The 18192-nt window shown below is 36.5% G+C and overlaps 2 protein-coding genes across 2 annotated transcripts; one reads left to right on the top strand and one right to left on the bottom strand.

The window, feature by feature from the left end:
* Nucleotides 1-33: 33 nt before the first annotated feature.
* On the bottom strand, nt 34-8385 carry LOC113544625 (inositol-tetrakisphosphate 1-kinase). Its single transcript, XM_026943532.3, has 10 exons — nt 8222-8385; nt 6933-6957; nt 5595-5717; nt 4575-4692; nt 4156-4254; nt 3058-3098; nt 2608-2773; nt 1607-1674; nt 1242-1404; nt 34-922 (listed from the first exon to the last, which is right to left on the bottom strand). Exons 1-10 carry the CDS (start codon nt 8302-8304, stop codon nt 810-812), a joined length of 999 nt encoding a protein of 332 aa, XP_026799333.1. The 5' UTR covers nt 8305-8385; the 3' UTR covers nt 34-809.
* A 1130-nt stretch (nt 8386-9515) lies between these two features.
* psma6l (proteasome 20S subunit alpha 6, like) lies at nt 9516-15295 on the top strand. The gene is made up of 7 exons (XM_026943494.3): nt 9516-9725; nt 11180-11274; nt 12458-12539; nt 12626-12781; nt 13083-13261; nt 14286-14380; nt 14938-15295. The coding sequence occupies exons 1-7, from the start codon at nt 9650-9652 to the stop codon at nt 14993-14995; spliced, it is 741 nt and encodes a 246-aa protein (XP_026799295.1). The 5' UTR covers nt 9516-9649; the 3' UTR covers nt 14996-15295.
* Nucleotides 15296-18192: the final 2897 nt, after the last annotated feature.

Here is an 18192-nt window from a genome sequence, read left to right as displayed (position 1 = left end):
TTTCATCACACCACCCTGTTGTGCTGTTGTGTATTATTCCTTAATTATACCAGTGTAACCATGACAACAAGCATAAATAGTGGTTTAGGCTCAGCCTATATTTACACTTTGGTATTATGCAGCTAAACAAAAACAATGAGTAAAAAGGACTTTAACATCAGTCTTGTTTGAAGGGCAAGACTTCGCAATGGTTCAATGAACTTAACTGTTTACACGCTTTAAAACCAGGGTGTAACCTGGAGGTGAATGAAAGAGGTTGTGTTAGTATTCTGGTGAGTGCGACCTCTGCTGGCAGGGAGGAGAAATGTCCTGAAATGTCCTTGCCTAATGTCCTGAGTCCTCATTACATACAGACATCGAACTGTAAATTTCTCTTTAAAACCTTGTGTAGGATTAAACATGGCGATCATGAAGAGGACATTGAAGTGTATGAGTATATGTATTGTGGTACACTTGTACTACACAAATGACCTTGAAATGAAAAAAAAATCCCTGACCATCCCACTCAATAAAGCGGGCTTGGTTTTTACCTGAAACACTGAATCATCTTTATCTGTTTGTCATCACTGGTGTGTAGAAATTTTTGCTCTTTTTTCACTCCAAGTGGATTCATCCTCAAATTTTATACAAATAAGTTTACATGTAAACATACTTTATTTTATTTTTCGTATGAAACTCTAGCTGTAGTTTGTGTTCAGTTCGCAGAATAAACTATACGAACATTTTCCATATAAACCTATTCATTACAGTATGAACAACGAACTAGCATTTCCAGTTAGCATGATATTACACTAGCTAACAGATAGTCATCATGGATTAGTGGTAGTTTGAGATGTTCGATGTTTGGTATCATGTGACGTGTCCAGCAGATATTCGATGTGACTGAGGAGAGAGGAGAAGAACTTTGGAACGCCCTCATAGCCTGCGAGAAACAAAAAACAGGACTATTTAGTCTAATTTGATCAAAAGAAATAAATGAGTAGCTGCGATTAAGAATCCTACGTGCACATTAAGTACTTAACTTTGTGGCTTACTTTTTTTTCTTTATAAGTTCGAACAACCTAGGGTTACTAACACTCACCATTTTTGATTATGACCACTGGTGGTGCTGTTGCACTCGTTTCCGCAAAAAAACTACAAAATAATCCATCTTAAGACACTAAATAATCTGATGTGGATGCGAATAATTAAACCTTTTATTGATTTCAGGGTGAGTTGGTCTGATTTGTGCGTGCCCTCACCAGGGAATATGTTGATGTCGATGATGGTGAGTGTGTGTGTGTCTATGTTCATAATGACGTCCACTCCAAACAAAGCCATTCCAAGCTCCGCCCTCAGCTCCTTCACCATGGCGACCATCGCGTCATCATTTGGGGCGGGGACTCGAGGCATCGTGTCGTCCAGCTAGGAGGAAATCACTCACCGTTTATCAAGTGCTAAAGTTGTAAAATATAATAATCGTTATATATAAAATTATTAAAGGCATGAGCTACAAAGCAAATATTTAATGCTACTAATGAAAATAATAGTAAATTATTTATTAATTATAATGCTAACATGAGTTGTACTAATTAGACAACAGACTATTAAAATAATGGTTGCTTACTGCAGTTAGATGGGAACAGGACTCGGGTTTAGACACCTCGTGGCTGTTAAAGAAGATCGTTTTCCTGTCTAAGCACAAACACCCGAACAACATCAATATAAAAATGTGTGCTTTGTTTTAAAGTATTGACTCTGGGTTATATCTTCCATTTCTGTAAACTAGCCAACTAGCTTGCTAATTAAATGTATTTGCTACTAGCCATCATAAGTATCGTAAGGTAGCTTGCTAATTATCTAGCAAAGCAAAATCAGCTGTTACATGAAAGCTAGCTAGAAAACACAGTTGGAAGTTAGCAAATCAAACAATACATTTTTTAGGCTTCGTCCACCAGTTGAATTGAGACTTTCTCAATTCTATGCAAATTAAGTGTGACTCTGTAAAACCACAAATCCAAACAATTAGCTTGAACGATTCCTTGGACTAATCCTATGTGCGTGTGGTGCATCGATTTTTCAGTACCCTGCTCACAACTTTAGTTCCTACTTGCGATTAGTTCTCGTTTACTGTTCGATAGAAAAAAAAATGGAAGAAAAACATACAACGTATAATGTGATGTTGAGAGACATTATGAAGAAAAATAAAGCTTGGAAGGAAGTAGATTGTTGGTGCTACTGGTTAGAGTACGTAGCTAGTAGAGCTTGCTTGCTTTGCTAATCTGCCAATGAAGTTAAGACAAACACTAGCATATAATATGGAAATCAAACAACCAATTTTCACACTGATTAGTGCATTATTTAATTATTGTGTTTAACTATCTAGCTTTAGAAGATATATATACTATAACTACTACCATTTCTCATCGGAACTAAGAAATTGCTGGGCAGGCCACGCCCACAAACGACAATAGTAGTGATTGCTCCACGCCCACTTTCTAGTGTGAACGTATGATTGATAAAGTAATAGAAGAGTACTTATGCTGACTTGACAACGGCATATTGAAAATGGTCCTGAAATAAAGCCATGATAATAAGACGGACATGACTGTAGTAGTGTGCACTCACCGTAGGGTCCAGTGGGGAAGTTCTTGAGCGACGGTCGCTCCACGGTGAAGTGTTGCTCACCCACCACAAACACCTTGTGCAGCACGGCACCGTGATTCACAAAACTTTGGAGGACACAGGGAGGACGAGCGTCTCTCAGACCGGCCTGACTGAAGATTAAAGACATCTACAGAGAGAGAATACCCATAATGCACTGTGGCATCTGAAGGTGACATTGCTTGTTTGTTTGATTAATTTTTGGTTTATAAAGCACTTCTGTTGTTTTTAAATGTGTGCTATAAATAACGGTTGACTTGACATGACCTAAATGGTGAATAAGGTGATTTGGGACACACCCAACTGACCCAATAGAGTACAGCGATGGCGTTTGTGAAAGACGTGTGGTTATAGTATAACACTCAAACTAAAACACAAAATTACTGAAAACTTAATTGAACTTAATGAACACACCTCATGTGAGCGGGATCCGTGGGCCACCCTGGTTTTACAGACTACAAAATAAAAAACTACATGTTAGCAAACAGGAAATGGTAGTTAGCTTAGGTATCTTAGGTTCTTATCTCCTCATTCCAGGAAGTTTCTCACCAAAGAATAGTGTTGTGAATCTTGGTAAAGTTCTATATTTAAACAATAAATCTATTATTAAATAATTTAAGTTTAAAATGGCAGCTACTACAGTTTTAACAGCTGCCATTTTGAACAATACTCAGGCACTTTCTCCCTTTTACAATATCCCTGGACAAAAAACTGCTAATAAAAACTGCTAATCAGAATTGCTCCAAGCAGGAGGTCAGAAAAAAACGAACTGGTTCAAACCACCAATAAGTGTTTATTATTATGTGTTTGCTAGCTAACTAGCATTGTTAGTGCTTGTTAGTGCTTTTAATTTTAATAATAATAGTAGTTTAATAATAGGAAAAAAGTACAATATTCTCTTTTAAATGTTAGCATTAGCATGTTCTTGTGTTGGCTATTTTATAACATTCCTGATAACTAGGAACTATCATTTATATTAGTAGGTTTAAAATAAAATCTTTCCCAGATTGCAACCTAGCCATATAAGCAATATAAACAATATATATATATATAATTTATAATTTCTTGATAATTAGTACGCTTGTTCATTATTTGTTTGTAGTGTTTAGTGTTCATTAGTGGTTTTAAAGTAAAAATTTACCCAGAATGCTAGAAATTACTTGCTAGGGTTAGCTTGGTAGCTAACTGGCTGGTTAGTTATAAACTAGAAACTTTATTGATAACTAGCAAGTTTGTTAATTTGTTAACAACTGTTAATTGATTTACCCAGAAAGCTTGTTAGCTAGTTGGCTAGTTAGTGTTAGCTAGGAAAATTGTTCATAAATAGCATGATAGTTCATTTTTAGAAGTTGTTTTGAGGTAAAACTTTCCCCAGAAATATAGCTAGCTCTATAAAGTATATGAGCAATGTGTGTGCGGTGAACAATGTGTGTACAATATATATATATATATATATATATATATATATATATATATATATATATATATATATACACAATGAGTTTGACTGACTTAAAGGGTAAGTGAGCTGCTTCCTGTCCACTGCTTCCTGGATGGCGGACATGTCGGTGGTGTTAATTTCTAGATACGGTGGGCAGCAAATACTCTTTCCTTTATAAGAGGCAACAAAAAGGAAAGTTACTGAAACAAAAAATATTTTAGCAAAATTAGCTATTTTATTATAATTAGGGATTCATACTAAATTAGTGCTCTATATAAAAGTGCTAATCTCTTTTTAACCCCATGCTAACTCCTGACACAGAACACGGGGATGTTGGGTAATAGGTTACAAATATACATAGTTAACTTTATGCTTTATTTTCCAAATTGTATAACTTACGGTTAAACAATATGTCTAAACCACGTTATATACTCATAAACCAAATGAGATTTAATTTGAAGTGTGTGTGTGTGAAGAGTGTGTGTTGGACCTCGCAGTGTGTTCTGTAGTTTGCTGATGATGCGGTATGAGGCGAAGCGGTCCAGTAACTGTCTCATGGCCGGCAGTGGATCCAGCAGGACAGTGTGAGGGTGTGTGGACACGTAAGTCTGAAATAAAATAAAAACACACTATATGGTCCTTATCACTCAGAGGAGACTACTCATTACACACATACATACACACACACAGATTACACACATTAGATGACTTTTGGGTGATGTGTTTTGGGTGACCAATTGGATTGTTTAATTGGATGACCTGATTAGACAATTTAAACAGATTACTAATTGAATAAACTGATTGGATGCCTGGATGATCTAATTGGATGGTCAAATCGGATAGCTTGATTTGTGACCTACTGGAGAATCTCTAATCAGTCACCTGATGTGATGATGTGAATGGTTCACTTGTTGGATGACCTATTGGAGTAACTGATTGCATGTTTTACTGGATGATCTGATCTTATGATCTAATTGATGATGCAGTTTGCGTCTCTGTCCTGTGATCTACTGAAGGATCTAATCAGTCACTTGTTGGGTGATCTAACTGAATAAACTAGTTAGATGACTTTTAGGTGATCTTTTGACTGATCTCTTTGGCTTGTTCTGTTGGATGGTCCTGATTGGTGATCTATTAGATGGCCTATTGCATAATTTGACTGGTGACTTGTTGGAGGGTCTGATTGGACAATCTCATTGGATTAATTAATTGATGAACAGACTGGATGATTTAATTGGATGTCCTGATCAGATAGTCTGATTTGTGACCTATTGGAGAATCAAATCAGACATCATTTGGGTTATCTGATTGGATGATTTGACTGCATTGTCTGATTAGGTGACCTATTGGATAATCTGATTGGATGAGTGGATTGCTCAGTGAGTTTACTTTCTAGTCTCACTTTCCATGGAGTGATTTTAATAGAGTCTAATTATTTTACTCAATATAACTGTTATATTAGGTAAAATGTTGTGTAGCAAAGTTATACTTCAGTGTTTGGCTGCGTTACCTGGAAGTTGTCGAGAAGCTGCTGTGATTGGCTGTCATGTTCTGCCTCTACAATCACATCAGAGAGTTTGTGTATGATGATGTCGAACGGGCCCTGAGACTCCATCGGCCGACTCAGGTCTATCTGAGTGGAAAAATAAGTATGTGTCTCTCAGACAAGCAGTGGTTGTCAAGAAGACTTAAAATATCAGTGGGACCTGATCAGAAGAGAAAATGGAGGACAATGCGCAGTACTGATCAATATCTGTACTGCACACTTTATTATCTTACATTGGAAAAACCTTAAGTAGACATGGATTCTAGGACAATGTGTGTGTGTGTGTGTGTGAGGGATTGTGAGATTTGTAGATTTGGTGGCTGCAGGTGTCTGTGACAGTGAACACAGGAATGAAAGCAAAGCCACCTGCAATAGACAGAGAGAGAGAGAGAGAAAGAGAGAGAGTGTGTGTGTGAACAATGATATTTGTTTTTTAAGTTTGTTGACCAGTGAATAGACAGGTGCTGGTGTCTCGGGGAACCATATTTTTATTCTTAGACCTGAGCACTGACATTTATGACTCAGTTTTTTGTTTTCTTACCTCCATTTTTACCCCAAGCCCTGTTTCTAGATCCTACTCCTATTACCCTGAGGACTACTAGCTCCTACTCCATCATTAGACAGCTGACTATGACTCACTGATTGACTAATTGTTTGACTCATTGTTTCAGTCATTGATTAAATAATTGATTAAATAATTGTTTGACTTATTGATTGACCCATTGATTGACTCATTGTTTAACTTATTGCTTGACTCAATGTTTGAATCATTGTATGACTCATTGATTTAATAATTGACTCATTGACTAATTGTTTGACTTAATGATTGACTAACTGCTTGATTCTATAATTGACTAATTGTTTGGCTCATTAATTGACTCACTGTTTGGTTCCCTCTCTGATTTACACATTGATTGAGTTAATAAAAGATTAACTGATTGACTCATTGACTGACTAATTGTTTGGATCATTGATTGACTCATTGTTTGGTTGACTCCTTGAGTGACTCAGTAATTGACTCACCAATTGACACATTGATGAACTGATTGTTTGACTTATTGATTGCCTCATTGTTTTATTGACTCATTGGTTTACATATTATTGGACTTTTATTCACTCCCTGTTTGACTGACTCATTTATTAATTGAATCATTAATGGATTGACTTAGTAACTGACTCAATGATTGACTCATTGATTGACTCTTTGGTTGATGGACTCATTAATTGACTCAAAGTACGTAAATGTATAATTAAGTAACAAATATAATTGCTAAAAATAATGAGCTATTAACATAGACTTACCTCAACCACCTCAATACCTCTGCCTCTAAAGAGAGACCAAATGACCACATTAATATCAACATCTGCTATCTACTATTGTCTGTTCTACTTCATCTATGTATTATATTATATTATTAATATACACTTTTTAGTGCAATAGATGTCTAATAAAAAGCTAGTTGGGATTCAGCTCTATGTTCCCTATACGTGCAGTACATATGCTGTGAAATACAGTGGGGTATAAATGTATGAGGCCACTTGTGAAGATGCTTCTATTTTACATTCATTTCTAATTTAATACATAATTTTCCATTACAAATAATATCAGCAACAACTTGAGTCTAAAGTACAATATTCTTCAAATTTTACATGAATTTCATTATTTCATATACTCTGAATCCCAACACGATCTCTGGGCAATAGGAAGAACATGCTTCTGCACCACTCAGGAGCGCAGTTTTAAATTGAAAAAACAAAAAAAATCGCAGATTTTCAATGTGGTGTCAGACTGTTGGACCTCAATGCATATATAATATATGTATTGGGAATCTGGAGCTGAGTCCTAATTATTATTTTTTTCTTATTAGACATCTAGTACACTAAATAGGGTATATGTTGTATATTAGAATACTCTGTGAAATACTACATTATGTATTGTAATTAGAAACCACATGACCACATTAATACCAACATATCTGTCCATTCTACTGAATCTATAATAGAGAAATACATTGTATATACACACACTATTTAGTGTACTACACATCTAATTAAAATGCATCCCTACTGCCTATAAGTGCAATACATAGGATATGAAATAAGTGCAATGTATGGTCAATAGGGAGTGTAATTCAGCTCACTAATAGCTTATATAAGCACACTCATCTAGGTGTATGCATACTACATATACTACTTTAAACTCTCTAGTGCTTATACGTACGTGCAAACGGTATGAAATAATGACGTCACACCCTGAGTAGTGCACTAGGCATCCAATCAAAGAACAATGTGAATTTTAAAGACTTCTAACCTTGACTACAAATGATCAGCTTCTACTCCCTATTAAGCGTCCTGCTCACTATAAAAAGCACCCTACACCCTATGTAGTGTACTACATGGTGCAGCAAAGAGTCCACTAGGCTTTTCTATAAAAATGCATCACATTAATTAATGCGCTACAGTGAGATGTTCCTTCTTCCTGTATAATATGGTGGATTCCTTATACGCCATGTAATGCACTACAATCTACAATAAAACTTCCGTTAATTAACTCAAGGGAAAAAAAAAAAAAAAAGGTTTCCGTTTCTCACGCGCACAGGTGAGCGAACGCGCTCAGGTTCATCCTCCGGCGTTTCTTCACACTCAGACAGAAGCCCACTCTCCGGCTCGCCATGTCCGGTGTCCGACCTGCAGAAAAGCTCCGAGACAAAGCAGTAGAGTGGACACCAGGATGCTCAGGCGCTCAGGACAGAGGAGGAGGAGCCAAAGGTTAGTCCTAATGCATATTCAAATTTACTGCAATTTGCATAAAGTGTTTACATCGGCAGTATTGCAATGTCGCACAAAAACAGTAATAAAAGTGAAAAAAAAATTATAGACTATTTACTGTTTATTTATGACGTTACAGTGCAGAACATCAAAATATAAAACTAACAAAGAATTAATAATTATAAAAATAATTATTGCTGATTAAACACTAATTTGCTATACTATTTTGCATTTTATTTATTGAGCTATGTGTAAATTTACTAGAATAACTATGAAACTCGGAGAAGGCTGAGAGAAGGTTTATTTAGGTTAGTTAGAGAGAAGGTTTATTCCAGATTAGTGAAGCTAGCATTTTTAAAAATATATATTTTATTATAAAAATAAAATGACATGCATAGTAGCCTATTTATTAAAAAAAGTGTGTTTTGCTCAATTTACTGTTGAATTTCTAACTAATGAAAGCCGATATTTTACTTTCTGACATTAATATTCAAATGTGAAACAGTCAAAGAATAGAAATAGATGGCTAAAAAGAAAAAAAAGAAGGAAAAACGAATGAACGCAAGGAATAATATGCATAATGCAGTGATTATAAACCTATTTAGACTCTTTACCTCTTTTGTAGTCACTCATTTTATTCTGGTATAAAAAAAGTGTGGTTTATATGACTAAAAAAAAATCCCAATAAGTTTCCTTATAGTCTAAATGATCAATTTTATGTTACCTGTGCGACTTAATTCATATATTTTGTAATTTGCATAATTTAAATTAGGATTATACTAAAGATATTAAAGTTATTTATACATTTATGTATAAATATTTTTTTAGAGTTTAAAAAATTTAAATTATGTATAAATACAGTATACATTTTATTTTAATAGTCTATGCATGAAGACACTAGGCATTAGAGATGAATGCTACCTTTAATATTCACACTTCCTTGTAATAGTTCTTGACTTCGTTTTATTTTACATGAGAGCAATCTAAAACCGCATACTAACCTACTAAGTAGTACGCACATGTCATACGCTAGGTGGAGGCGTGGCTACTATTCTAGCGTACTGTTTAGTGCGGAAGTATGAGAAACACACGCTCTAATACGTCGGCAACGGCAGTTAAAAAGAAAGTGAAAGTAAAAAAAAAAAAATCAGGAAAGCCGCTTTGAGCACACAAGGGTTCAGAGATCTCTCCTCTCAATGTTTAAACTCTAAATTGTCTAGGATAATCTGTATTTTGAACATTTATCCGCAATGTCTCGGGGTTCAAACGCTGGCTTTGACCGCCATATTACCATCTTCTCTCCAGAAGGGCGCTTGTATCAAGTCGGTAAGATCCCTAACACACTACCTAGGGGTTATGATATGGAGAATACGATTTGCACATGCTTCATGCTTCATTTATTATTATTTTTTAATTCCAGCAAACATGAGATGTGTGTGAAGCTTAGTTTTTTTAGGCTATACATTCTGTCTGTTTATGGATTAGGTTTGTTTATTAGGCAGGTGAACACACACCTGCTTGTCTATTGTGCTCTTAGTGCAAAAAAAAAAAAAAAAAAAAACTCCAAAAACTCCATTCATAAGTGCACTACATACCTAGGGAGTACAGACCCACTTGTAATAATGACTGTTTGTTAATAAAATAAATATATGAACCAGTATATTCTTCTACACGCTTTCTAGTGCACTTTATGTGCCACAGATCCATCCAGATCTAGCCCAGTTTTGGTCTGTCATGTCATCGTCAGGTTAGCTAGCCTAGCCTAGCTGGTTAGAGGCTAACAGTTGCAATGTTAGCTTAGCCTTCTAACATGACTAGTGAGCTAGTAAAATTAGCAAGTCATACATAAGTCAGTTAGTTTTATGAACTAATAAAAATGTCCCAAACATTGGCACCACAATAGCCAATTTGTAACTTTGTTTGGTTAGCTTTGGTTAGCTAGTTACAGTTTAACAAAACTTTAGCTTAGCTAGCATTACAGGCTATGCCTCTCGACATTTGCAGATAACTATAATTTTTAGCAAGTCAGAAGACAATTCAACTAATAACTGAATTGTGTTTGGTTTATATTTGTTAATATTTCATTGGTTGAATCCCATATGGATCCTTCACTCACTATAAGTTCACTATTTAGATGAAATAATGGCTCCTATAGCCTAGATAGTGAATTACGCTTTCAGGAAAAAGGGTACTAAAGTGTACTTTTCCTTGTCACTAGGGTAGTACCACTGTGCCCCTTTTGTGTATCTTTAGTGTGTGTGTGTGTGTGTGTGTGTGTGTGTATACTTATTTATTTATATAACCTAGAAAGATGCACTTAGTCTACAGTTAAAACCTGACTCGAAAAATGGTACAATTATGTGAGTTAAAACTTTTTTTAAGGTACACTAAATTCACTTTTGCAGGTGAATGGTACCAAAGGTACAAAAGATAAGAATAACACCCCAGCAACAAGCAAAAAGCTACAGTTTAGTACCATTTTTTCCCCTGAGAGCAGTCAGTCGACCAATTGTAATATTAGCTTAACGAAACTGCAGCTAGTTAATTTAGTAATTTAAATAATTTAGTGAGTGTGAATAAAAGAAAAAAAGAAAAAAAAATCGTGGGCAATGTGGGAAAAACATTTCCATCATGGACGGCATCACATCTGTTTCTATGCCGTCCTTCGTACAGTACGTAGCATACACTTTATGTCCAATCTGTTGAGAGAATTACATAAAAAGTATCTTGACATCCCGTTATTTAGCCTTGTGTGTGGGTGTGTTTTTTTTTTTTTCCAGAGTACGCCTTTAAGGCCATCACTCAGAGCGGACTGACCTCTGTGGGCATCAGAGGACAAGAATGCACCGTCGTTGTCACACAGAAGAAAGTTCCGGTACGTCTCGGTGCCACTAAACCCAGAAGTCTCTTACTTCTCATTTATTCAGATATTGGGCCATGAGTATTAAGTTAGATACAAGCTAATTTATTCGTAAACCATTCATAGGAACATTAAGTCAGAAAATATGGTATTAATGGAAATGAAGTTAGTAAAAACATTTGTATCCTAGGAGAGCTCCTGAGTTTGTGTAAAGTTACGTATTAGGAAACTCACTAATGTGATTTGATTCAAATCGTGTAACTGACAGTGAGTTACTGTGATTTTATATTTACAGTCTTGAAACTGAGTCGTTTTATATTAATGACTTGAAAGAAAGTGGTCCAAATCAAATCCAACAGTTCAGACAAATACGACTAGCTGTTTAATTAGGACAAAAGTAATGGTGCCCTATAAAAGGAGCAAGAGTCAGCGTGTGTCTTTGGTAGCTGGTGGTAGCTGAATTACCGGACAATTTAGCGCATGTTGCATTTAGGAGGCTCTCTTTCACCATTTAGTCACCACTTCGTCATTTTCAGCTCTCTGTGAGCTTTGCCTTTTATGGAGTTTTATGGGTGTCACTAAATGCAAATCCGCTATGCCATGAACACGCTTGATCATTTATGGCTGACTGGTGTTTATCAACATACGCACATGATTACGAAGAAAACCAGACTTTTGTAAATCTGCTGGGAGTTTTTAATTTGGTTTGACCACGAAGATTTTGACACGTGACTTTACTAAAAGACTGATAAATGATGCTCGAAGTTAGCGAGAAAAGCAGGAGGATGAGCTAATAGGAGTAGAATTTACCACGATCTTCAATTTCAAATTAAAAGGTGACGTCCCAATTCATCAGTCCCTTATTTCTAATCTCACCTGAGCACCCACACTTGCCACCAAGCATTCAGGGCTGCATTTCCATCAAGATAGTTTATACTGAGATATTGTGACAATAAATTATAGAGTAAAGAGATATTAAGCAAACTTCATACACCAACATTTGTAAGTAAGAAAGATAAGATATATTTCATTTAGATTTCAGTGTTCAGACAGGCTTTTGAATTAGACAAAAATGGAAAGAGAGAGAGAAAGCAGAATGGTCTTTAGCTACACTCTGCAACAGAGTAATTTTGTTATGCTCGTGTGTGTGTGTGTGTGTGTGTGTGTTTTCGGTTATTCTCTCTTCTCACACATGCAGGACAAGCTTCTGGACGCTTCTACAATTACAAACATGTTCCGCCTCACACCACGCATCGGCTGTGTGATGACTGGACATTATGGTGAGGCTCTCATCTTCTTATTTTACACATACACACACACACACACACACACACACACACACAGACTGATGTGTTGTGTTCTGTAGCTGACAGCCGCTCTCAGGTGCACCGTGCTCGCGTGGAGGCCGCTGAGTGGAAGTATAAGTTTGGGTATGACATCACGGCGGACATGTTGTGTCGACGCATCGCTGATATCTCGCAGGTTTACACACAGAATGCTGAGATGAGGCCTCTGGGATGCTGTGAGTTCACTTCCTCTTCATTCCTTACTATTTCCTACTTAGCCTTAGAGACTATTGCTGTATCCTACAGTGCATAAGTATGCTCCTGCTTAAACATTTTGTAGCGTCACAACTTGGAACTGAAATGGAGTGAAGTAGGATTATATTTAAAGAGTCTACAGAATATAGCCCTTAATACTGATACAGCCACCTCCAAACACTATATATGAGACTAGACTATTTCAAGACCAGCTGCATGAGACTACTTTATTCCTTTTTATTTCATGTGCAAAATCACGAAACCTGTCTTGACCTGCGTCAGGTATGATGCTGATAGCTGTGGATCCTCAGCACGGCCCCGTCCTGTATAAGTGCGACCCAGCCGGGTATTTCTGCGGTTTTCACGCCACGGCTGTTGGAGCCAAGCAGACGGAGGCCAACAGCTACCTGGAGAAGAAAATGAAGAAAAGACCAGAGCTTACTTTCGACAGGACAGTAGAGGTAGAACAGCATTCTTTATAACGTAATGCTGCCAGTGTTTCAATACTGTGATTTTGCAACAGGAATTCACTCCTGGCCAAATGAGAAAATTCCTCATTAGCTTCGTAACTGGTCGTATTTCTAGAAAAATTATGCAGCTAGCTCCATTTTCATGAGTGTCACTATGTTGATGTTTTCCAGTATGGCAGAATACGAAGTTTGGTTTAATTGCAGTGTATTTTAAGTCATATGAAGTCTTTTTGAAAGTAATTTACAAACACATCTGAGGAAAATGTTGATATTTCCAACTGTTTTTGTCTTGATTACAATGTTACTGCACCATTACATGCATTGTCTAAATAAAGGCCTCAGCAAAGATGAAACCACCAAAGATGAAACCACCATTGTGAGGTTACAAGCTTGCTTACTCTCTGCAGTTTCGTATTAGACGTACAAGTGCTCCAATACTGCAGGTAGCACTATTAAAATTTTATAACAATTTCCATGACTACAGAAAAAAGATTGCCGCTCTTCAAGTCTACATACGAAAATTAGTCTCATACTCTACATCTTGGCGTGAATCTGATTGGGCACGCCTCTTTTGTAACGACCAATCACAGGCTTAGTCGTGTATCGTGTTTGTCCGTTGAGTTTGCCTACCTGCCACGAGCACGACACGCTGAGCCAGATGTTACCGGATATCATCTCCGCATGAAGTACACCAAGGCCTTAAAGGACATTATGGCTACATGCTGAATCATTACCCTCAGTTGCCTAGCAACACCGTTCCTATGACTTCAACTGCAAGAATGGCAAATGTGTTGCCCGCCCATATCGCAAGCGCAAATTCACAAGATTCATTTGAGCACAAAAACTTGCATCCAAAGCCATATCAGTTCACTAACTTCCTGATTTGCTGATTAGAGCTGGATAAATTACACTCTGAAGTCTACAATGATAGTTGACTCAAACCTTTGACTGAAAACAGTGACAGAACGCATGATCGGTGTGTCTTTGAGTGTTGTGTTCTCCTCCCGTCCTCTAGCTGGCGATCTCCTGCCTCTCGTCTGTCTTATCGATGGACTTTAAGGCCACTGAGCTGGAGGTGGGCGTGGTTAGTAAAGACAAGCCCAAATTCAGGTATGAAGCTAAACCATGTAATGTCTGTGCACCGAGTACGAATAACTGTCAATCAAGTTCATTATTACTGTAATTCCTCTCACTTTTCTGTGAAGAGCGAAGCATCTCCATCCCTCTATCCCTCCTCTCTCTCTTCTTCCTGAACATTTTTATCCCATTGTATACTTCTCTTCCCTTCATTCTTCCAATCTCTTTTCATCTTTCTTTCTCACTCTCCCTTTCTCCCTCACTTTTTATTTTCTTTCTTTCTTTCTTTCTTTCTTTTTGCCTCAATGCTTTCTTTCTTCTAACTATTCTTTCTTTTTCATTCCTTCAATCTCTTTCTTATTTAAGTTTTCTTGCTATTTAATTCTTTCATTCTCTTTGTTGCCTCAGTGCTTCCTTCCTTCCTTCTTTCCTTCCTTTCTCTAGTTTTTGTACCTAGCTTTTAAACCAGTGAAATGCTTCTACATTGGCAAATGTGTCAGAATGTGTCTGTGGACATGTCTCACTAACTCTATCTATCTGTCTTTATTTCTATCCCTCTCTCTCTCTCTCTCTCTCTCTCTCTCTCTCAGAACTCTAAGCGAGGAGGAGATCGAGACTCACTTGGTGGCGATAGCAGAGAGGGAGTAGGCGTGCCTTTATAAACCACTCCCACTGTGGGTGGGGTCATCATGTTGAACCCGCTCTCATGTTTCAGTATAGCTGTTTTTTTGTTTTTTCTAATAATAATTTCTGATAAGAAACACATCATGTTGCAGTTTTATTGAGTCCCAGATGAGACAAAACAACTTCACTGAGAGGAATTTGATGATAATATACATGTATATCTTTATAGGTATAGATATATTATTTTTTATTAAAGACTCCGTTTGACTTACAGCACATCACTGAAATAAAACTCAACACATAGACCAACAAAACTGTTCTTCTGCTTTTTGTTATGGCTCAGTGTGAAGTTCATACTCTGACCACCAGGTGGCACCAAATGCATAGAAAAACATCAGAACTGCACATTTTACTTCAACTCGTCTGCTTATTAGCACACTTCATGAGGTGTAAATGGATGTGTCAGATCAATGGGTGCATCCCAAATTACCCAATGCCTCCTTGATTCTTCAATCATGTTCACAGTTGGGTTACTATGACAACAACTCAACTGACTCAGGTTCTCAGTGGTTCTCAGAGTTGGTTTGTGAATAATTATTAGCCAGTTTGAATGATCACACCCCATTATAATCTGCCTCACCTTTAACTCCCTTAGATCTAGGAAGCGCACAGTGACCGGTACACCCGCTATAGAGCTATTTAGGTAAGTATGAAGGTGAGTATTTAGTCATACAAGCTCAGTGTACAGCATACCAACAAAACACAATGTATAACAAACATTATTATGAAATATATAAAGTTCATTTCAGGTTCTAACAAGGGGGGGGGGGGGGGGGGGGTGTTTAAAATCGTTGTTTAAAAGAATTCTGCAATTCTTAGAAAAAGAAACTTTGAAACTTTAAAACTGAACGGGATGTGCATTACTAAAATGTCCACATTTGTTGCTATGTGTATGTACATTTTGTATTTTATGACAGTAGTTGTGTATAGTGTTTAGATATGCATGTGTGTATGCAGTTCCTCATGCAAGTTCACCTTCTCCAAGGTTTGTGTGTGTGTGTGTGTGTGTGATTTCGTAGGCAGCAGGATTACTGGCGAGCCGTCTGTCTGCTTTCGCAAAATGCTGACCAACAGAACGCAGATTAATCGGAGAGTGAGAGAGAAAGAGGGTAGGAAAGAGGGCAGATGTCTAGAAGGGGGGTTAGAAGAGGATGCTAAAAGCACTACCGTGTGTGTGTGTGTGTGTGTGTGTGTTTCACAAATATGACAATTTCATTTAAATCTGTATTACTACATTTCTTTTTGAGAGAGACAGAAAGGGAGAGATGAGAGACAGGCTATAAAGTGTGTGTGTGTGTGTATGTGTGTGTGTGTGTGTGAGGGAGGGAGAGAGAGAGATTAGTGAGGCCCAGTGATTAGTACAGCATAGTGCACAGAGGGATTAACCTTGTTCAGCCACGAGCTCAACCTGCAGCTCTGCAGTCATGCCGCAACACACACACACACACACACACACACACACAATGGTACCAGTCAGGGACAAAGGCTCTGTGAGGACACTCCTCATAAACACTTGCTGGTTGGTGTGTATGTGTGGTCATTTCAATTTGTGTGTGTGTGTGTGTGTGTGTGAGAGACCATGTATTTAGCTTTTTGTGAGGACCATATGACAGGGTCCTCTTAATGACTTGAAAACCTGACATTGTGGAGACATTCAGATGGTAAAGAAAAGTAGTTTTTAAACAAATTACTAATAATCTTTATTTTTTATTTCTCTTTTACGTTTTACTTCCTTTATAAACATTTCAGTTTAGCAAGAAATGTAAAATAAATTAGAATTCTGTTGGATTTCATAGATATGTTCTTAAATGTAAAATCCTTGTGTATAAAGCATTCCTGTAATAGTCATCCTTAAATAATCACTAGCACAAATTTATTTCACAGGGCTTTACAGAATAATGTATAAATAAATAATTATATTATTAAATAAATTAATATAATTTAATACATCAAATCATAAACCAACCAACAAAATGACAAAAGATTAAAAGCAGTATAAGACTTTGAAAGAATGACAAAAACATTGACAATGAGATTTAATTGAGTACTTCTGTAAATGTTATGCTATATATTTATGTATAATTACAAAAAAACAAAAAGTTTTTAAAAAATCACATATATCTCATGGATACTAGTGTTCATAGTGTTCATACTAGTGTTCAAGAAAATACTTTTATAGTTTTTGTCTTATTTTAGTCATTACTGTTAGCGTTAGCAAAGATTTAGTTGACTTATTACTACAAAAGCTTTAATCAATGAAAACATTTTAGTATTTTTTTTTTCCTAAATTTTCCCCAAAGTGTTCTTTTTAAGTTTCTATGGAATGCTAGACTGTTTGACAAAAACAGATGGCCAATACTAAAGTCTTTTCTCCTTCTATCATACGGCTGTGACTAACGAATCGCTAACGTACAGCAGCCCCTTCATGGCTTCTTCATTGGTACATTAATTGTTACTTGTGTGAACCTTTTTTTACGCTGAATATACTTGATAAATGTATGAGGGTGAGTCGAATGAAAACTTAAAAAAAATGTGTTTATAGTTACAAAAAGAAAAGTTTACTACTGGTGCATCGTTCTCAGTAGACCCTTCTACTGCTACATTAAATCTGATACACTTTTGTGACAACAATGCTAAATTTTAAAAAGTAAGGTTTTGATTTGACTCACCCTTGTAAATAAATTTCAGTGGTTTTGGCGAGTGTCAAACGAATACAAATACCTTTGTTGTCATTGTACAAGTACAGCAACTTCAGTGTGCCTTTCCCCATCACGTAATTTATGCTAGATTTGGCTAGCTAGAATTATATAGCCTAACAAAACAGACACTACAAAAAGTGCTTTTTTCCCCCAAAATTATAAAACATTTTATCAGAAACACTTTGTGAGGACCAAAGGTCCTCCTAATGACTGGAAAACATGACATCATGGGCACATTCAGCTGGTCCCAGCTAGTTTTTAAACAAACTACTACAAATCTTTATTTATTTTACATTTATCTTATTTACAATTTATTTCCTTTCTGACCAAATCAGTTCAACAAAATATTTAAAATAACCTACAATTCTCTTGACTTTCACAAATATAATGAATACAAATACCCACTGCCCATCAGGTAACTCATGCTAGTTTTGGCTAGCTAGTATATACAGTATTTTAAGT

This window comes from Pangasianodon hypophthalmus, chromosome 14 (genome assembly GCF_027358585.1).
Source record: "Pangasianodon hypophthalmus isolate fPanHyp1 chromosome 14, fPanHyp1.pri, whole genome shotgun sequence".
Lineage (NCBI taxonomy): Eukaryota > Metazoa > Chordata > Actinopteri > Siluriformes > Pangasiidae > Pangasianodon > Pangasianodon hypophthalmus.
This window is presented reverse-complemented; position numbering and strand designations above follow the sequence as displayed.

Bases quoted from the DNA above. Each gene is read 5' to 3' on its own strand.
- psma6l (XM_026943494.3), top strand. From the start codon at position 9,650: ATGTCTCGGGGTTCAAACGCTGGCTTTGACCGCCATATTACCATCTTC. The intron at 12,782-13,082 runs GTGAGTTCACTT...GACCTGCGTCAG, and splicing joins GATGAGGCCTCTGGGATGCT to GTATGATGCTGATAGCTGTG. The intron at 13,262-14,285 runs GTAGAACAGCAT...CCCGTCCTCTAG, and splicing joins CTTTCGACAGGACAGTAGAG to CTGGCGATCTCCTGCCTCTC.
- LOC113544625 (XM_026943532.3), bottom strand. From the start codon at position 8,304: ATGGCGAGCCGGAGAGTGGGCTTCTGTCTGAGTGTGAAGAAACGCCGG. The intron at 4,693-5,594 runs GTAACGCAGCCA...ATTTTATTTCAG, and splicing joins AGCTTCTCGACAACTTCCAG to ACTTACGTGTCCACACACCC. The intron at 923-1,241 runs GTGAGGGCACGC...TGTTTCTCGCAG, and splicing joins CGACATCAACATATTCCCTG to GCTATGAGGGCGTTCCAAAG.